Source organism: Scyliorhinus torazame, chromosome 3 (genome assembly GCF_047496885.1).
Source record: "Scyliorhinus torazame isolate Kashiwa2021f chromosome 3, sScyTor2.1, whole genome shotgun sequence".
Classification (NCBI taxonomy): Eukaryota; Metazoa; Chordata; class Chondrichthyes; order Carcharhiniformes; family Scyliorhinidae; genus Scyliorhinus; species Scyliorhinus torazame.
Window position 1 is genome coordinate 23,905,165 of NC_092709.1, and position 17,110 is coordinate 23,922,274.

The 17,110-nt window shown below is 47.5% G+C and overlaps 1 protein-coding gene across 2 annotated transcripts in view; it reads left to right on the forward strand.

The window, feature by feature from the left end:
• The first annotated feature begins 793 nt into the window (after nt 1-793).
• Nucleotides 794-17,110, forward strand: part of nrg1 (neuregulin 1) — a 226,915-nt gene continuing 210,598 nt past the window's right edge. For both annotated transcript variants that reach the window (XM_072495412.1, XM_072495411.1), the window contains exon 1: nt 794-1,152. In XM_072495412.1, coding sequence (XP_072351513.1) covers nt 1,068-1,152 — 85 coding nt within the window. In that variant the 5' untranslated portion in view covers nt 794-1,067. The remainder of the gene's footprint in view (nt 1,153-17,110) is intronic.

The window sequence follows — 17,110 nt, forward strand, 5'->3', positions numbered from 1 at the left end:
AGCCGCTAAAGGAAAGCAGAACTTTAGTCCCGGCTGCGTCTAATGTGAAATAAATGAATGACTGTGTGTTTTTTGTTTTAGATTTAGATTTGCTGCCCCCCCCCCCCCCCCTCACTGATACTGACCAAGAAATACCTGCCCGGTCCAGTCCGGGCCAAATTGCACTCTGCCTAAAGCAGCAAAGTGCAGCCAGCGCTGGGGACAGGAGGACCCATGTCCATAGATTCTGCGTTTGGAAGGAGGCAGTCCCTTGGAGTTGCCTCTGAAAAGGGATTTATTTAAGCGTCAGCGCCCTGGGTGAATGCATTCGCCCAGTTCCACACACATATAGCCTTGGGCTGGTGGGGAGAGAACAAATAAGACATCTTTTAAACAAATCTAAATCATCTCTTTCTTTCTGTCTCTCTCTCTCCCCCCCCCCCTCCCCTCCACTGCCTGTTTGGTGAAGGGAGCCCATTCCAGCAGTAAAAGTTTAGGTGAGAGTACAACTGTCTACACTCCAGGCCGAGTTTTTAAGCTGTTAGAAGGTACATTTAGGTGAGTCCCCAGACAATCCCAAGAGGCGCGAGTATAAATGAGTCACTGCACATCTCGCAATGTTTCAAGAAATTCATGGTACATTTTAAAACACACACATGCTCATCCTGGAAGGTTGGAGATGGACACCCCCCCTCCCCCCTCCTCCTCCCAGAGCCCCCTCCCACCCCACCATAAGGTTTATTAAAACAAACATTAGCCCCAAGTGCCTGCACTTCAGTGTCACAGGGTGTGGCAAATCTTGTGTGGGCGGATGAATCTCCGCTTAAACAGCAAGCCTTGGGAGAGAAAAAACTTCATTCAGTCCGCTCGGTTGTTGCAGCAAAGTTACAGAGGAGAGAGAGAGAAAGCAGGAACAGGAGCAGGAACAGGGGACAATTAACAGCCCAGGGCAGAGAGGCATCGAATCCGGCTTCAGCCTCACACACCACCACCTCCTCGCAGGAACATCTTTCTTGTTCTCACTCCGATAGAACTTTTATTTGTTTTTTTAAACAAATATACATTTCAATAAAATCCCCGAAAGAGAAATGCCCGAAAAGAAACAGAGGGGCAAAGGAAAAGGCAAGGGGAGGAAGGGCCGGAGAGAGAGGACCAAAGAAGAACCTACAACAGGTAAAACGAAAGTTTACTTTAAAACAAAACTTTGGATAAACTTTTTCTCCAACTAAGTTCTGAGCTGTCATTGAGAAAGTTTCACTCCCGGGGGGTTCTTTTAACTGCAGATTCCCCCCTGTAGCTTCTCCTAAAGCTCATTTCCTTCTCTATTTCATCAGGATTTGTCCTTATCGTCATTTTCTATTTCAGATGTTTTATTTATAAATGTATACAGATGATTCTTCACTGATGCTGTAAAGGTGATCGGGGAGGAGGGGGTGCTGGTTGGTATCGAGCCGGGTGCATTGAAGCCTTGCTGGTGGTTAGCTGCTTGCCCTCCCGCATGCCCGGGACTCGTGTCCAGGAGCCCAGCCGGCGGTGAGCACTTCTGTACCTGGAGTCCCGAGAGTGCGCGGCTCCCGGCGTCTTTAGACGTTGCGAGGGCTCCCTCTGCTGGACCCTGACTCCCTCACTCCTTCCTGCTGCTCCTGCAGTCTGTCTCTGCCCGGGGGTAAGATCCCGCCCCCCCCCCCCCCCCCCCCCCCCCCCCACACACACACACTGTGCTCCCAGTGCCCTGCTACGGGAAGATTGGGCTGCTGCTGCTAAACCTGACCGTTTGCCATGACCTGACCCAAATCCGAGGCAAGCTCTACATCAGATCTCAATGCCTCACCTCGGTGTTAGGTGGGGGTAACGTGGGACCTGTACAATCGCTGACGGCCTACTTGAATTCGCCAAGGCCAACAATCTCTTTACACTATTGGTGCTCGCCTGTTTGTGAACTGGTGTGTGAAAGGTTTTTAAAGAGTTTTTCTTTTGGAGGTGGTTTTGTGGGGGGGGGGGGGGGGGGGGGCGGTTAAGAACAAGAGAATGGGACATAGGGGGTAAGAGAGTTGACATCCCCAGGTTGGGTTGGATGGGGAAAAGGCAGGCAGTAAGGGGCTGAGGTGTGAGCTCTCTGATATAGCTGGCTTAGTAGGTCAAATGGCTGCCCTTCTGTGGTGTAAATCTCTATGGTCCAGGGCTGGAAACAATCTCTGCAGGTCACAGGTTAGTGGTTCTTTTGCACGTTGTTATGACCTAGAAGCAGATTCCACACAGGAGTGATAATGGTTACTTTGGTCCTTTTCACTGAGTCAGGATGTTAAGGGATGAAGCTGGGACGCTGAGAAAGGTTGCGACCCCATTGATAACGGCAGACGTTGTTTTGTGGGGTGGCCTGAGAAATTATCGACAGTGTTTGGGCTGCTGGATCCGGGGTAGACCATTTAGGAGAGAGATGAGGAGAATTTTCTTCAGCCAGAGAATGGTCGGCCTGTGGAATCCGCTACCACAGAAAACAGTTGGGGGGGGAGGGGAGATTCCGTCCCTCTGTGGCGCACCCCCGCCGATAGTGGGATTCTCCGTCCCGCCAGCCGGCCAGTGGGATTTCCCATTGTGGGCAGCCCCTCGCTGTCGGGAAATTCCCAGGCGTGGGTGTGCTGCCGCCGGAATGGAGAAGGATGACAGTGGAGAATCCAGCCCTGCATGTTTCCAAGTAGCAGTTCAATCTAGAACTTGGGGCAAAGAGGATCAAAGGATATTGAGGGGGGGGGGGGGGGAGGCGGATTAGGCCATTGAGTTGCATGATCAGACATGATCATAATGACTGTGTCCGTGTGGAGTTTGCACATTCTCCCGTGTCTGCGTGAGTTTCACCTCCACAACCCAAGGATGTACAGGATAGGTGGATTGGCCACGCTAAATTGTCCCTTAATTGGAAAAAAACATGATTGGGTACTCTAAATTTATTTTCAAAAATGGTCATAATGAATGGTGGAGCAGCTCGAAGGGCTGAATGGCCTCCTTTTGCTCCTATTTCCTATGTTTCTATGCTGAAGGTTTTTTGATTTCTGTGAAATGGGTTTGTGGGATATGCTAAAAGCTGCATTAGTTTGAGGAAGACAAGCTCTTCTCCAGTTCTGTTTTTGTGACCCCTGAGCTGCACCAAAATGATCCCAGGATACTGCCGATGTCACAGGCTTTAAGACCATAAGACATCGGAGCAGAATTAGGCCACTCGGTCTACTCCGTCATTCAATCATGGCTGATACTTTTCCCATCCCCATTCTCCTGCCTTCTCCTCATAACCCCTGATCCCCTTATTAATCAAGAACCTATCAATCTCTGTCTTAAAGACACTCAATGATTTGGCCTCCACAGCCTTCTGCAGCAAAGAGTTCCACAGATTCACCAGCCTCTGGCTGAAGATATTCCTCCTCATCTGTTTTAAAGGATCGTCCCTTTAGTCTGTCCTCTGGTTCTAATTTTTCCTGCAAGTGGAAACATCCTCTCCAGGTCTACTCTATCCAGGCCTCGCAGTATCCTGTAAGTTTCAATAAGATCCCCCCTCATCTTTCTAAACTCCAACGAGTACAGACCCAGAGTCCTCAACTGTTCCTCATATGACGACACACTGGATCACATTGTTTTTTCCCTGTAATTCTGCTGCTGCGAATTAGCACTGACGAGGACTGTGAGATTATCAGTTTAATGTCATGTATTTTTTTGACCATTAGTTATGTTAATGGAGGGACTCGTATTTATATTGAGCCTCTCATTACCTCACAACATCCTAAAGTACGCTACAGCACCTTAGAGCACTCTGGTGACTATTACAATGTATGCAGTGCACCAGCCACTTTGCATCCAACAAGGATCCCAAAAAGGCATTGTGATACTGATCAGATAATCTCTCTTGTTTGCGTGATAATTATTGGCCAGGAAGAACTTCCACACACATCTTTGAAAAAGTCCTCTGAGATCGTTTTATATCCAACCCATGAGGGCAGACAGGACATTGGTTTAATAACGCCACAAGGTGAGGCAGAAAACACACCAGCAATAAATTTTGTAAGTAGGTTATGGCCAGCCTTAACAAGTGAAATAAATTAATCATCCCACACTCGGTGACGAGCTGTCCCAATGAATAACTTGGTTCGTTGTTGTTTCTCTTCCCGCGCCTAGTGATGTGCAAGGCAGACTTTCATCTGTTTCCACAGCAAGGTTTATCCTGGAACACATCGCGAACCTGTTGCCAAAGGCTGACCGGGATTCTCTCCCGCTTTTCCTTCCTGTCATTGGCGTGTGTAGCAAGCATACTCAACCTATTTGGCCGTGTTACAAACACACCTTCTTTGGCCATCAAGCCTTGGGTGGGACTCGAACCTGGAGCTCAGAGGCAGGGACGCTACTCACTGCGCCACAAGACCTCCCATATGATGGTAGTAATAACTAATCAGTACAGTGGTAGTAACCCCAGTGATGTCTATGTTCAACTGCTTAACACACTTGTCTTGTCGGTCTGTGCACCTTATGTAGATAGATGTTAATTGTTCAAAATGAAGATAAAGTTGTGTGTTAAATATGCATGTTAAATATGTATACCTATGTGGCCACTGGTTGAAATATCTACACTTTCAAATGAATAACTTTTAAACAAATTTGCATGTGTGACATCAGAAATGTGGACGTAATAAAGATTGTCTGTTCAGCTCCCAGGCTGTCAGTGAAAAATGATTACATGACTCTCTTCATGTATTATAGTAAAGTTAATCCAAAATAACTCTCAAATGGTTAAAACCATGGTGGTGCTGCATCCCAATGCCATTGAAAAGCTGTAACATAACCCTAGCTGTTACACGGACAGTCTGTGCTGTTTAAAGGTGTTTGCATAGCTTCCTAGTTATTATAGGTTTAGATTGTTCTGCCGAGTCAGTCATCTCTCCAGACCCTCTAAAATCAGTCTGAACAAGTAAAGAGCACAAGTTTGTAGAATGCAAACAATTTCGAAAACATTCAACCTTCTTCGCAAGAAAATCCTTTTAAGATAAGAGGTGATTTGGGCAAATAATGACATTCATTACATTCTTCATCTAATTTTTCTGACAGTTGTTGATATTTCAATCCTTTGCCTTTCCAAATTGCAAATTGTGTGAATTTCTGCTTCTCGGATTGGGAAGAACTTGCTTTGCATGATTGGGGTCACCGTGGTTTGTGTAGAGAGGCAGTCACGATCAAAATTATACAAAACATAAACAGCTAAACATGTGGCAAACGTGAACAACGGACTTCGAAATGGAGTCTCGAAGTTTTACGGGGCAACGCCATTTTTATCTTTGTTCCTTCAATTTGCAGACTTTGTTTTTTTTTAAGTAAAACCTATCCTTCCTGTCAGTTATAACATAATGTACGACTGATGTAATGTCTAACCTGCAGGAACTAAGCCCTGTAATCTGGTCCAGGGAACGCGACCCATTTGTGATCACAATTCTCATTCACTTTTGTGCTGTTTGGGGTTCCTGGAGATTTGAAACATGGTTGCTATTGATTTATTGGTGAATAAATACGACATAATAAATGCTAAAACAAAGCATCAAAATAGCTTGATATCAACCAGTGTATGGGGAATGTAAATTCAAATTTTATCAATACATTTGGTTCTGTGGGACACGCAGCAGTGCAATTCGGGAAAGTGCATCTTGGACATCTCAATCTAGAAGCACACAAAATCTATCCCATAGAATCAAGTCATTGAACCCGCCTGGTCTGGGCCAGTGTTTAAACTCCATACAAGCTTTCTCCCATTCTAGTTACCTCTTGCCTCTCTGCCATGTCTCCCAATTTCCCATTCCCTCACAGATGCATCAAACATCCACTTTAATGCATTGCTCTCTGCCTCAGTTGCTCCCTTTTTAAAGCGAATGTCAGACTCTACGCACTGACTGCATAAAGAAATTGCTCCTAAATTCCTCATTGGATGGGAAACAGAATATTGCCGCTGTCTAATCAACAGGACCAAAGTAAAACTTGCATTTACACAGCGCCTTTCATGCTCTGAGGACACCCCAAGCCACTTTTTTCTGCCGAAGAAGTATTTTTGAAGTGTCAATGTTCTAGAGCGGGACAGTTCCCTGGCCAGCCATGCTGCAGAAGGTGATGCCAACTGCTGCCATCACGGAACAGTCCATGGTCACCAAAATCCTCTGAATGCACAGTGCCTGAATGAAATCAATTTTGCAATGCAGGAAGCCTATCAGCCAATGTGCGTAGAGCAGGCAATGAGACAATGACCAGGTAAACCCTTGATGGGAGTATTTGAGGTGGTCAGGCACCTTGGTGCAAGCTGCTTTTACATTAGAGCACAGATGTCGAATTCTACCATTATCCAAAATATAAACCACCTGGTTTGTGGATGACTTTTCAGTTGGAATGTAAGCCGGTGAACATGGAAGCTAAGCAGAGGGCACAAATCTGTCGGGTCTCTCTTCTCAGTTAGATCACTAAGCCCAAAGACACCAGCACCGTGTGGGAACTCTTAAATGAGTGTCTTTTCAAGACCAGCTTAAAAAGCAAGCATACCTATGGTACTTGAACCCCTGAAGTGCCTTAACTGGAACTGTTGCCTTACTTTCAACATAAATATTCGTCTCACCATAGCAGATGCCACTGATGTTATACACTGTAACCTCCGCAGTCTGCAATCCCTGGGACTGTGTCATTGCTGGATTCTGGAATTTTCTGGATTATAGAATGACATTAGAATGTCTTAACCACAAGTGTCCGAACAACTCAGATATAAATATTTACCTGGCACTTAAAACAGTGATAAAGCATTACAAAGCAGAAATAAAAAACTGTTTCACTTATCTAAATTTCATAGAATAGAATTTACAGTGCAGAAGGAGGCCATTCGACCCATCGTGTCTGCACCAGCTCTTAGAAAGAGCACCCCACCCAAGCCCACACCTCCACCCTATCCCCGTAACCCAGTAACCCCACCCAACACTAAGGGCAATTTTGGACACTAAGGGCAATTTAGCAGGCCAATCCAACTAACCTGCACATCTTTGGACTGTGGGAGGAAACCGGAGCACCCGGAGGAAACCCACGCACACACGGGAGAACAGGCAGACTCTGCACAGACTGTGACCCAAGCCGGGAATCGAACCTGGGACCCTGGAGCTGTGAAGCAATTGTGCTAACCACTGTACCTGCCATGTTTCTACTCCCAACGTACTGGACTAAAATGATGCCATTAAGGTTAGAGCCATTATCACTGCTCAAAAAAACGCCCAGGCAACTGGTATTTGTGAACTACAGAGGTTGCAGTGTATAACACTGACTACTGATAAAACAAATGATAACAATGCGACACTTCGACATTTCATTGTCACATTGTGGGATACGATGAAAGTCGCCACATTAGTCTGAAGAGGATAAGGATCCTCACCAGTTCTCTGTATTAATAATCCCTGTAAGAAGTCTTACAACACCAGGTTAAAGTTCCAACAGGTTTGTTTCGAATCACTAGCTTTCGGAGCACTGCTCCTTCCTCAGGTGAATTCACCTGAGGAAGGAGCAGTGCTCTGAAAGCTAGTGATTCAAAACAAACCTGTTGGACTTTAACCTGGTGTTGTAAGACTTCTTACTGTGCTCACCCCAGTCCAACGCCGGCATCTCCACATCATTAATAATCCCTGATCTGCATCTAAAATGCTCACAGCATACTACCTGGGGTAGTTGTGATGGCGGAATTGGCAATCACAGTGATAATGGGTTAATAATTTACTCCAAAGCACGGTCACACCTGGATTAGGGGTAATTGTGCATATCCCTTTAAAGCACAAGTATTATCACATTTTTCTGCCATGCTGTAATTGTTGGGCTGATTGTTCAAAACGGTTATTGTCGATAAGACTGTTGATAGCAACAGAACCTTGTTTGTCCACAAGCCTACATATATACTCTGCATAACAGACATGTTGAAACATTAATATCGAAATTCACCTGTGCAAGTCATTCGATGCTTCAGGTGATTAGTAGCACACAGCCTATTCATTTGCAGTTTATTTTTTTTGTGCATCCTGCATTTACAGCTCTTAAAATCACAAGAAAGTTGTGGTTTAGAATGGCCATTTAACACATCTTAACATATCTCTCCAGCAGAACCCAATTCCATTGCAGGCTTCTTAAAAGATTCCAGAACGTTTGTCTACCATTCCATCTGAGAAAATATTCCACGTATTGATTACTCTTTGAGTGAAGTTTAATGTTCTGATGTCAGTCTTAAATTTGTTCTTTGCTGGTTTGAACTCCTTTCTTATAGCTTACTTTCAAACAATATTCTGGTTATAGCTTTTCCATTCCCTTTTCTAAATTATATCTCTCAATAAGGTCGACTCTCAGATACTCTTTTTGCTAAGCTTTAGAGGTCACACTTCTTTCCACATAACTCAGACCTCTTGACACTAGGGATCAGTTTCATGGCTTTTTACTGCCCTGTTTCCATTGTGTCTCAGTAACCAGAACTCAACGCAGGACTCGGGGCGCAGGCTGACCAGAGTCACATATGGTTTGATCATGACCTCCTCCTCCGACTTGTGTTCTACCCTTTTGAATGCTGCAGGTCAGCATCTTATCAGTTTTGTTGATTGCCGCCTTGCAGTGGCTGGGTCTTTTAGAACTTCGAGTCTACAAAGACTTCCCAAGTCTTTTTTAGCTTCATCCTCGCCTGTTTCAGATCCATTCATTGTACCACTGCCGGTTATCGTGCACAAAGTTAATGTAGAAATTAATGCCTCTTATTTATTAACGGATAATATTGAGCCCTTTCTTTTGTTTCCGCTGCCAGTTTTTTGCCAGTGATTTTACGGGTCAGAACCTTATCTAAGCCAGCACCTTATTGCACAGGACATGAGAATTAAATCTCTCATGCCTGTCATAATAATCTTTATTATTGTCACAAGTAGGCTTACTGATGTGGAGATGCCGGCGTTGGACTGGGGTGAGCGTCCACCTGAGGGAGGAGCTGTGCTCCTAAAGCTAGTGATTTGAAACAAACCTGTTGGACTTTAACCTGGTGTTGTAAGACTTCTTACTGTACATTGACACTGCAATGAAGTTGCTGTGAAAATCCCCTAGTCACCACACTCCGGCGCCTGTTCGGGTACACTGAGGGAGAATTTAGAATGTCCAAGTTATCTAACAGCACGTCTTTTGGGACTTGTGGGAGGAAACCGGGGCACCCGGAGGAAACCCACGCAGACACGGGGAGAACGTGCAGACTCCGCACAGACAGTGGCCCAAGCCGGGAATCGAACCTGGGACCCTGGAGCTGTGAAGCAACAGTGCTACCCACTGTGCTACCGTGCTGCCCATTTTAATCAACCTTGTGGTCAAATAAAGATTAATATGAATTCGTGACCTACCTTGACTCCTGGTCAGGTCATGCCTCAATTTTAAAACTATGATCTCTGCGTTTCTCCAATTCTGGTCTTGTGCATACTCCATAATTTAATTTCTCCATTTTAGGAAGCCATGTCTATAGCTGCATAAGTCCAAAACTCTGGAATTCCTTCCATAAAACTCTCTGCCTCTTTACTCCCTTCAGGAAATCTTTAAAGCCTACCTCAAACTTCTGTTTATCTGTCTAACTTGTGAGGCATCATGGGGTTCGTCATTATATTAAAGGCGCTATATAAATGCAAGTGAGACCGGCATGACAATGCTTCCTCTTGAGGTCAAAATGTGTTGTTGACCTTCCTGGGTTACATATAAAGGACAAATCACCATTCCATCAACCTGCTTTAAAAGTAAGCAAAGGTTTTGTTGATTCTCTGCTGCTCGTTCGTTTCATAAGTTGCAGTCGGAGGTGAAAATGACACAATCTGCTTCAATCTCTGCCACAGTAGAGCCAGGTAACTTCCGGTCATCACTCTTCAAAGTGACAATTGGAATGTCAGCACATTGACAACATGATGCCACGGAGTACAATAGGACATGATCACTTTGCAACTGCACCTTCCTTTACCAAGCCAAAATGTCCCTCAGCAAAAATCTGGCAGTGATTGGGAGATGCTGAGTCTGTTCTCATCCCATGACTTGGATTCATCTTGAGCTGCAGGATTGAAGTCGCCTCCCCCTGGGACATTTCACTCCGTGAAAGGCACTATATCGATGCAAGTTGTTGGTGCCTGACTTTGGGAAATTCCATCGCAGTTCCTGTATGGATAGAATGCAGGGGTTAGGAACGGAGGAGGGTGGGATTTAAAAATAGCCCCACCCCAGCCTGCATGCCGGTTCCTCAGCTCCATCCTGACTCTTGTGCTGAGATTCCACGAGTGCAATCGGCGATGTGGGTGCAAAATATTGTGCGATTCGGAGAAGGAGAATCTCGCCAGTGAGACCTTAGGCTGGATTCTCTGATTTTGCGGCTATGTCCGGAGGAAGCGTCTGGTTTTACGACCAAAACGTCAGCGCCACCCCGGCACCGATGCTCCGTCCGGTGGGGGGCTAGCAGCCACGCCACTTAAAGCCCCTGCTGATATGGACGCAGAATGGCCGGGTCCATGGCTGCGCATGCACATGGCGACGGCCGCGCAGTACAACATGGCGCCGGCTGCGTGCAGACCCGGCCTGCCAGATAGTGCCCCCCTGTAATCCCCCGGACCACCCCCCACCAGTCCCCCAAGCCTCCACCGAAGTCCCCCCTGCCAGCAGAACGCCACTCCCCCTCCCCCCTGCCTATGGTGGCGCTGGACACAGTCCACAGCCGCCACGACAGATTCACGAAAGTTGAGAAGACACGTGTCCCACGCCATCGGGAAGTCAGCCCATCGGGGGCAGAGCATCAAGGGAGGGTCTCAGGTGACGTCCTGAGGTCGTCCCAATGGCGTGTGCCGTACTCCTCGAGTACGCCATTTTTGAGGGGCGGAGCGTCCGAAAAACAGCACCACCCCCGATTTCGGCGTAAAAAAGGATTCTCCGACGGATCACTGAACGCGATTTGGGCGTCGGCAATTAGACAATCCCGCCCCTTGTTTTGCAATTCACCCTGAGCCCCATACCCCGTAAAAAAGTGTTTTGTGAAGAGACTCAATGAGCTTACCATCAAATTTGAAGCACACAGAATAAAAGGGATAGTGACAGCATAGATATGTAGTTAGTTGAATGATAGGAAACATAGTGGAGTTCTCCTGGACTCGATACCAGGATTGCTGTTTTTCTTTATCTATATCTGGGCTGCCAACATGGCTCAATATCGGCCACTTTGTGTCAATTAAAAGAAGCCAACTGGGATTTTCCACTCAACATCCAGGTTCCCACAAGTGGCAGGGGTGGGTGGGTAGCAGGAGGCCTCCAGTTTAACGTCTTGGAGGACCCTGCCAGTGGAAGACTGGGGTTTGGGGGACATTTCAGGTAGGCCTAGAGACCGTCACAATTATGGTCAGGCCACAAAAGTTATTTTTAAATTTCAGTTGTCAGAGGTCACCTCCATTTTGAAATGTCCTCTCCTATACTATCCATTCGGGCTGCTGCTCCTTTGAAGCTGAAAGGCCATTGGTTGACCCTCTGATTCAGAGTTGATTAACACTATCAGCGAATAAGGCAAAGATTTATGGTGATTGTGGTACAAAATTTTAGATCCACTCCTAATGCATCTTGCAAATGCTCTTTTGATGTTTGATATTTGGGCAGCATGATGGCACAGTAGATAGCACCGCTGCTCTCAGCCCCAGGGACCCGGGTTCAATTCCGGCCTTGGGTGATTGTGCGGAGTTTGCACATTCTCCCCGTGTGTGCCTGAATTTCCTCTGGGTGCTCCGGTTTCTTCCCACAGTCGAAAGAAGTACAGGTTAGGTGAATTGGCCATGCTAAATTGCCCCTTAGTGTCCAAGGATGTGCAGGTTTTGTAGGGTTATGGGAATTGGGGCATTGGGTGGTGGAGTGGCCCTAGGTAGGGTTCTCTGTCAGAGGGTTGGAGAATATGGCGGAAGGTCCAGAAATCAGTTTCACGCCGGCTCGAATTTCACAATGGATTTTCCACATGTGCTCGCCATGGCGGGTCAGGAAACCTGCTGGAGTCCAGCGAGAAACTAATTTTCGCCTCACCAATCAGATGCAGATGAAGGCCTGACTGCAATTTTCCACCCTCGCTCGATTCTCCGCAGCACCGGCGGGAAAGCACACCGCCGCGAAACACGTTTGGGACAATGTGGTGTGCAGGTGTCGGGGCTCACTTGAAGAATGCCTGGGTCTGCCTCTGGAGTTCGGGATGGAACAAGCCTGCAACCCTGCACCGGACGGCCCTGAGTGGTAGAACTGCCAGATTCGGGGTTTTGGAGGGGGTCCATTTTCCAGCCCCAGAATGGTTCTGGAGATCGATCGTTTTTCACAGGAGATCCATCTTCCAGTCTCCGAGTGCTTCCGGAGATCAATTTTCATCTTCAGAAGGTCCACCTTCTTTCTTCAATGGTGGGTCGGTGATGTTGGGCGTCTTTTCAATTTGACGCCCAAATACGACGGTGGACTACGCACCAGGCTTTCCCCAAAATGAGATATGATGCGAAACACCCAGTTGCATAATTAATGAGGTCGGGACTGGAGGATTTGGCGTTGTTTCCCACCGGCCTCCGCAGCGGGAAACATTACGGCCGGAATCCGCTGTCTGTTCACGCCGGCGAAATGCTCCGGCCCCGCCCCAGTGATTGGAGCTTTGGCTGAGCGCCGAATTCACCATCCGCGCTGGCAGCGGTGGTGGGACGAACTCAGATTGAAGAATTCCGGCCTCCATGTTCCCCCCCCCCCCCCCTCCCCCGACACGGGATGTAGTCCCAAAATGGGAGAATTCCCCTGCATCTTTCATTCCACTGTTCTTCGAGGCACTTTCTCAGTTCAGAGCAGCTTCCCATAACTCAAAGAAAAGGCACAGACAGTGACATCTATTCAGCATATCACTGATATCCCTGCCAACAGGCACATTTCTTGTAATGTTAAAGTTACAAACACGGGTTGGCAAATGTCTAAATTTCAGCTGTTACAGTGAATGTTGAACTGCAGACTTTCCCCATCATACAGACGTGACTGTGCTTCAGAACAGGGTTTTTTTTAATTTTAAGAAGACAAGGTCATTTGGGGAACATTCTTTATCCTGGAACTCTGCTGTTGGCTTCTTTCACTCTCAGGCTTACATAGAATTGCACCAGATATTTGGCACAGAAATTGACCATTCAGCCCAACTCATCAGTGCTGTCATTTATACTCCACACGTGTATCCCCCCCCGTCCCCCACCGACTTTCAGCATAGCTTTCCATCTTCTTTTTCTAATGTACATGTCTAGTTTCCTTTTGAATGCATTTTAGAGGTTTGCCTCAACCATGTCTTGCAGAGCACGGTGGCACAGTGGTTAGCATTGCTGCCTCACGGCGCCGAGGTCCCAGGTTTGGTCCCGGCTCTGAGTCACTGTCTGTGTGGAGTTTGCACATTCTCCCCGTGTTTGCGTGGGTTTTGCCGCCACAACCCAAAGCTGTGCAGGCTTGGTGGATTGGACACGCTGAATTGCCCCGTAATTGGAAAAAATGAATTGGGTACTCTAAATTTATTTTTTAAAAACATGTCCTGCAGTTGCGAGTTCCACATCCCAAATATTTACTCCTCCTTGTAGCTCTACTGAGATACAGTCATAGGCGATAACCTTCCTCGAGTACATCCAGTACCTACGTGACCATTCCTCGTGTCAATCCAGACGCTGACTGTAGCGAGAAGGGTTTCACAGCCAAGCTTGGGAGTGACATGCTTGCCTGCTGTCCACACAACGTCCAACAGGGACCAATGCTCAGTGATTAAGAATGGATGACTCCCATCCTTCACACGCCCCCAAGGTGAAATCTAACAGCACAGTACCTGGCTGGCTGTCAAAGTGCAGACTTTCCTATGGTGGGCAAAGGAAGTGGGTGATACATAAGAAATCAGAACTAGAGGAACACTGAGTTCTTGGAAACTTATTGGGCTGGATGGAGGAGGTTGCAAAGGCAGGGAGAGGTGAGTGTATAGAGGAATTTGATCAGGAGTGTGAGAACTTTTAAAATTGAGGTGTAGGTGGATGTAGCCTATGTAGTTCAGCAAGGATGAAGTTGATGGACAAATGAGACTTGAGAGAATTTTGGGTGAGCTCAATTTATGGAGAGTGGAAGATGGAATCTGGTCGAGTAAAGCATTGGAATAGTCACGTTTGGATGTGACAAAACCATGGATGAGGATTTTAGGAGAGCATAGTGATCCAGGAGTGAAGACAGGTGATATTATGGAGGTGGGCATAGGTAGTCTGGCGCTGGAGAGGCTATAGGATTGAAAGCTCAGCTTAGACTTAAGTAGGTCAACTAGGTATTAGATTGACTGGTATAGCCTGTGAATAGTGGGCAACTGGCTGGAATCAGTAACCAGAGAACAAAGTTGATGTTTAATGTAATGCCACAAACAAGACCATAGCAGATTAGTATCCCAACATGTTAAATCTTCACTAGTTGCATTCAGTGTGCTTCAGAAATTCCCCTCATATTGCCAGTTCTAATTTGGTTAAACTGACCTGAAAATGAATGAAAATCGCTTATTGTCACAAGTAGGCTTCAATGAAGTTACTGTGAAAAACCCCTTTTTCTAAGACCTTAAAGACCTTGGGCAAAATTCTCCGGTATCGGCGCGATGTCCGCCGACTGGCGCCCAAAACGGCGCAAATCAATCGGGCAGTGCGCCGCCCCAAAGGTGCTGAATGCTCCTCATCTTGGGCGGCTGAGCCCCAACCTTAAGGGGCTAGGCCCGCGCCGGACTAATTTCCTCCCCGCCAGCTGGCGGAAAAGGCCTTTGGTGCCCCGCCAGCTGGCGCAGAAATGACATCTCCGGGCGGCGCATGCGCGGGAGCGTTAGCGGCCGCTGACGGCATTCCCGTGCATGCGCAGTGGAGGGAGTCTCTTCCGCCTCCGCCATGGTGGAGACTGTGGCGAAGGCGGAAGGAAAAGAGTGCCCCCACGGCACAGGCCCGCCCGCGGATCGGTGGGCCCCGATCGTGGGCCAGGCCACCGTGGGGGCACCCCCCGTGGCCAGATCGACCCGCGCCCCCCCCCCCCAAGGACCCCGGAGGCCGCCTGCGCCGCCTTGTCCCGCCGGTAAGGTAGGTGGTTTAATCTACGCCGGCGGGACAGGTATTTTAGCAGCGGGACTTCGGCCCATCCGGGCCGGAGAATCGCGCGGGGGGGGGGGCGCCAACCGGCGCGGCGCGATTCCCGCCCCCACCGAGTATCCGGTGCCGGAGAATTCGGCAACCGGCGGGGGTGGGGATTCACGCCAGCCCCCGGCGATTCTCCGACCCGGCGGGGGGTCGGAGAATCTCGCCCCTTATTCTTATGCAAAATAATTGTTGCTGGAGCAAATACTAATTATCAATTTCCCTGCGTGAAAGAAACAGAATAGACTTTGTAAATAAAATAAAATGGGTGCTTTGTCTGAACAGCTGTTATGTAAGCTGCTTTGTAAGTGCGGTTTACTTTCAAGTCATTTATCTTGCGCCTTGCGTGCTCAAGTCAGTTTCTGCAGCTGGGTCCCTGCAACTGGCTTCTCGGGGCTGTTTAGCACAGGGCTAAATCGCTGGCTTTGAAAGCAGACTAAGGCAGGCCAGCAGCATGGTTCAATTCCCGTACCAGCCTGCCCGAACAGGCGCCGGAATGTGGCGACTAGGGGCTTTTCACAGTAACTTCATTTGAAGCCTACTTGTGACAATAAGCGATTTTCATTTCATTTCATTTCATTTCTGCCCCAGGCAATGTCAGGGTTCCTCCTTGATTACTCCACTGTAGCCTCTGCTGGAAAGTGCCTGTCTGTGGCCTTCAGGTGAGGCTGTCTGCAGCTCAGTTAGAAGTCCTCTTGCCTGCGTCAGAGTGCTGTGGGTTCAAGCCCCACGAGAGGCGTCGAGTGCAAAAATTAAGGCCAACACGCCAGTGCTGTACTGAGGGAGTGCGACGTGCCCTTTTGGATGTGATGTTAAATCGAGGCCCCTTCTGCCCTCTCTGGGCCCACGGCACTATTTTGAAGAAGAGCAGGGGACTTATCCCTGCATCCTGGCCAATATTTGTCCCTCAGTTGTCTGTTATGATCACATTGCTGCTTGTGGTATCTTGCTATGCGGAAATTGGCTACCAAATTTCCTACTTCACGCCAGTGATTACACTTCAAAAGTACTGCATTGACTGTAAAGCACTTTGGGATGTCCATTGGCCGTTAGTGGTGCTACATAAATGCAAGTCTATTTTGTTTCTCTCCAATTAAATATACTGATAATCCAGAATTGTCTAGGCTGTTATGCTATTGGACAGCAGGAGCTGCTCCTAACCAAGGCGTTTAAGAACAACGTTGGTGAGCATGTTGGGCCTGGAGGGGGAAATTAGTCCTTTGGGTCAACATTTGATAATTTTATCTCCCCATTCCCTCCCCTATCCCCTTCCACAATGTATGCTAACCTTAGTGCTAGACATGCTGAACATATATGTGTGAAAATACTAACCTGTCACAGCCCCATGAAAACCAGGGATCAGCACAAGAGGTGACAGACACAGGAAATGCCACAGTGATTCCCAGATCTGGGACAACCCAACTGGAGAAAGGTTGCTCCTAAGAGGCAAATCTTGAGCATGAATCCGTGACTTCCCAGAACTCAAGACATATGGGCAGAAAAGCAGAGCCGCCCCTTCAATTTGAGTTTGTTCCCAGATGTGACGTTCTGTGCATAAGCACTTCAGCAGCTGGATAGTCCATTTGAAATAGCAACAAATAAGGAAACCTGCAGCAATGGCTTCATCTGGCTAGCCTACTTTCACATTTTAACCATCTTCTCATTAGTTCATCCATCATTGTCATGTTGCCCGGGAGAATAGCAGTGGGATTTACAGAGGGAACTGTGCTCTGATTGAAAATCAGATATTCCTCAAAGGCCTGACAGCCCCGCGAGCAACAACTATGATGATTGAAAATAAGAAAATTGCACTTTGCTTGGTTGCATCTTTATTCAACACAGGTTCTCTCTTGTGACAGTGAAGGACAGCGAGGCAGCAGAATTCTGTGCAATTTCCAGCTACACCTTTTGGAAAGGTGAAGTACATGTGA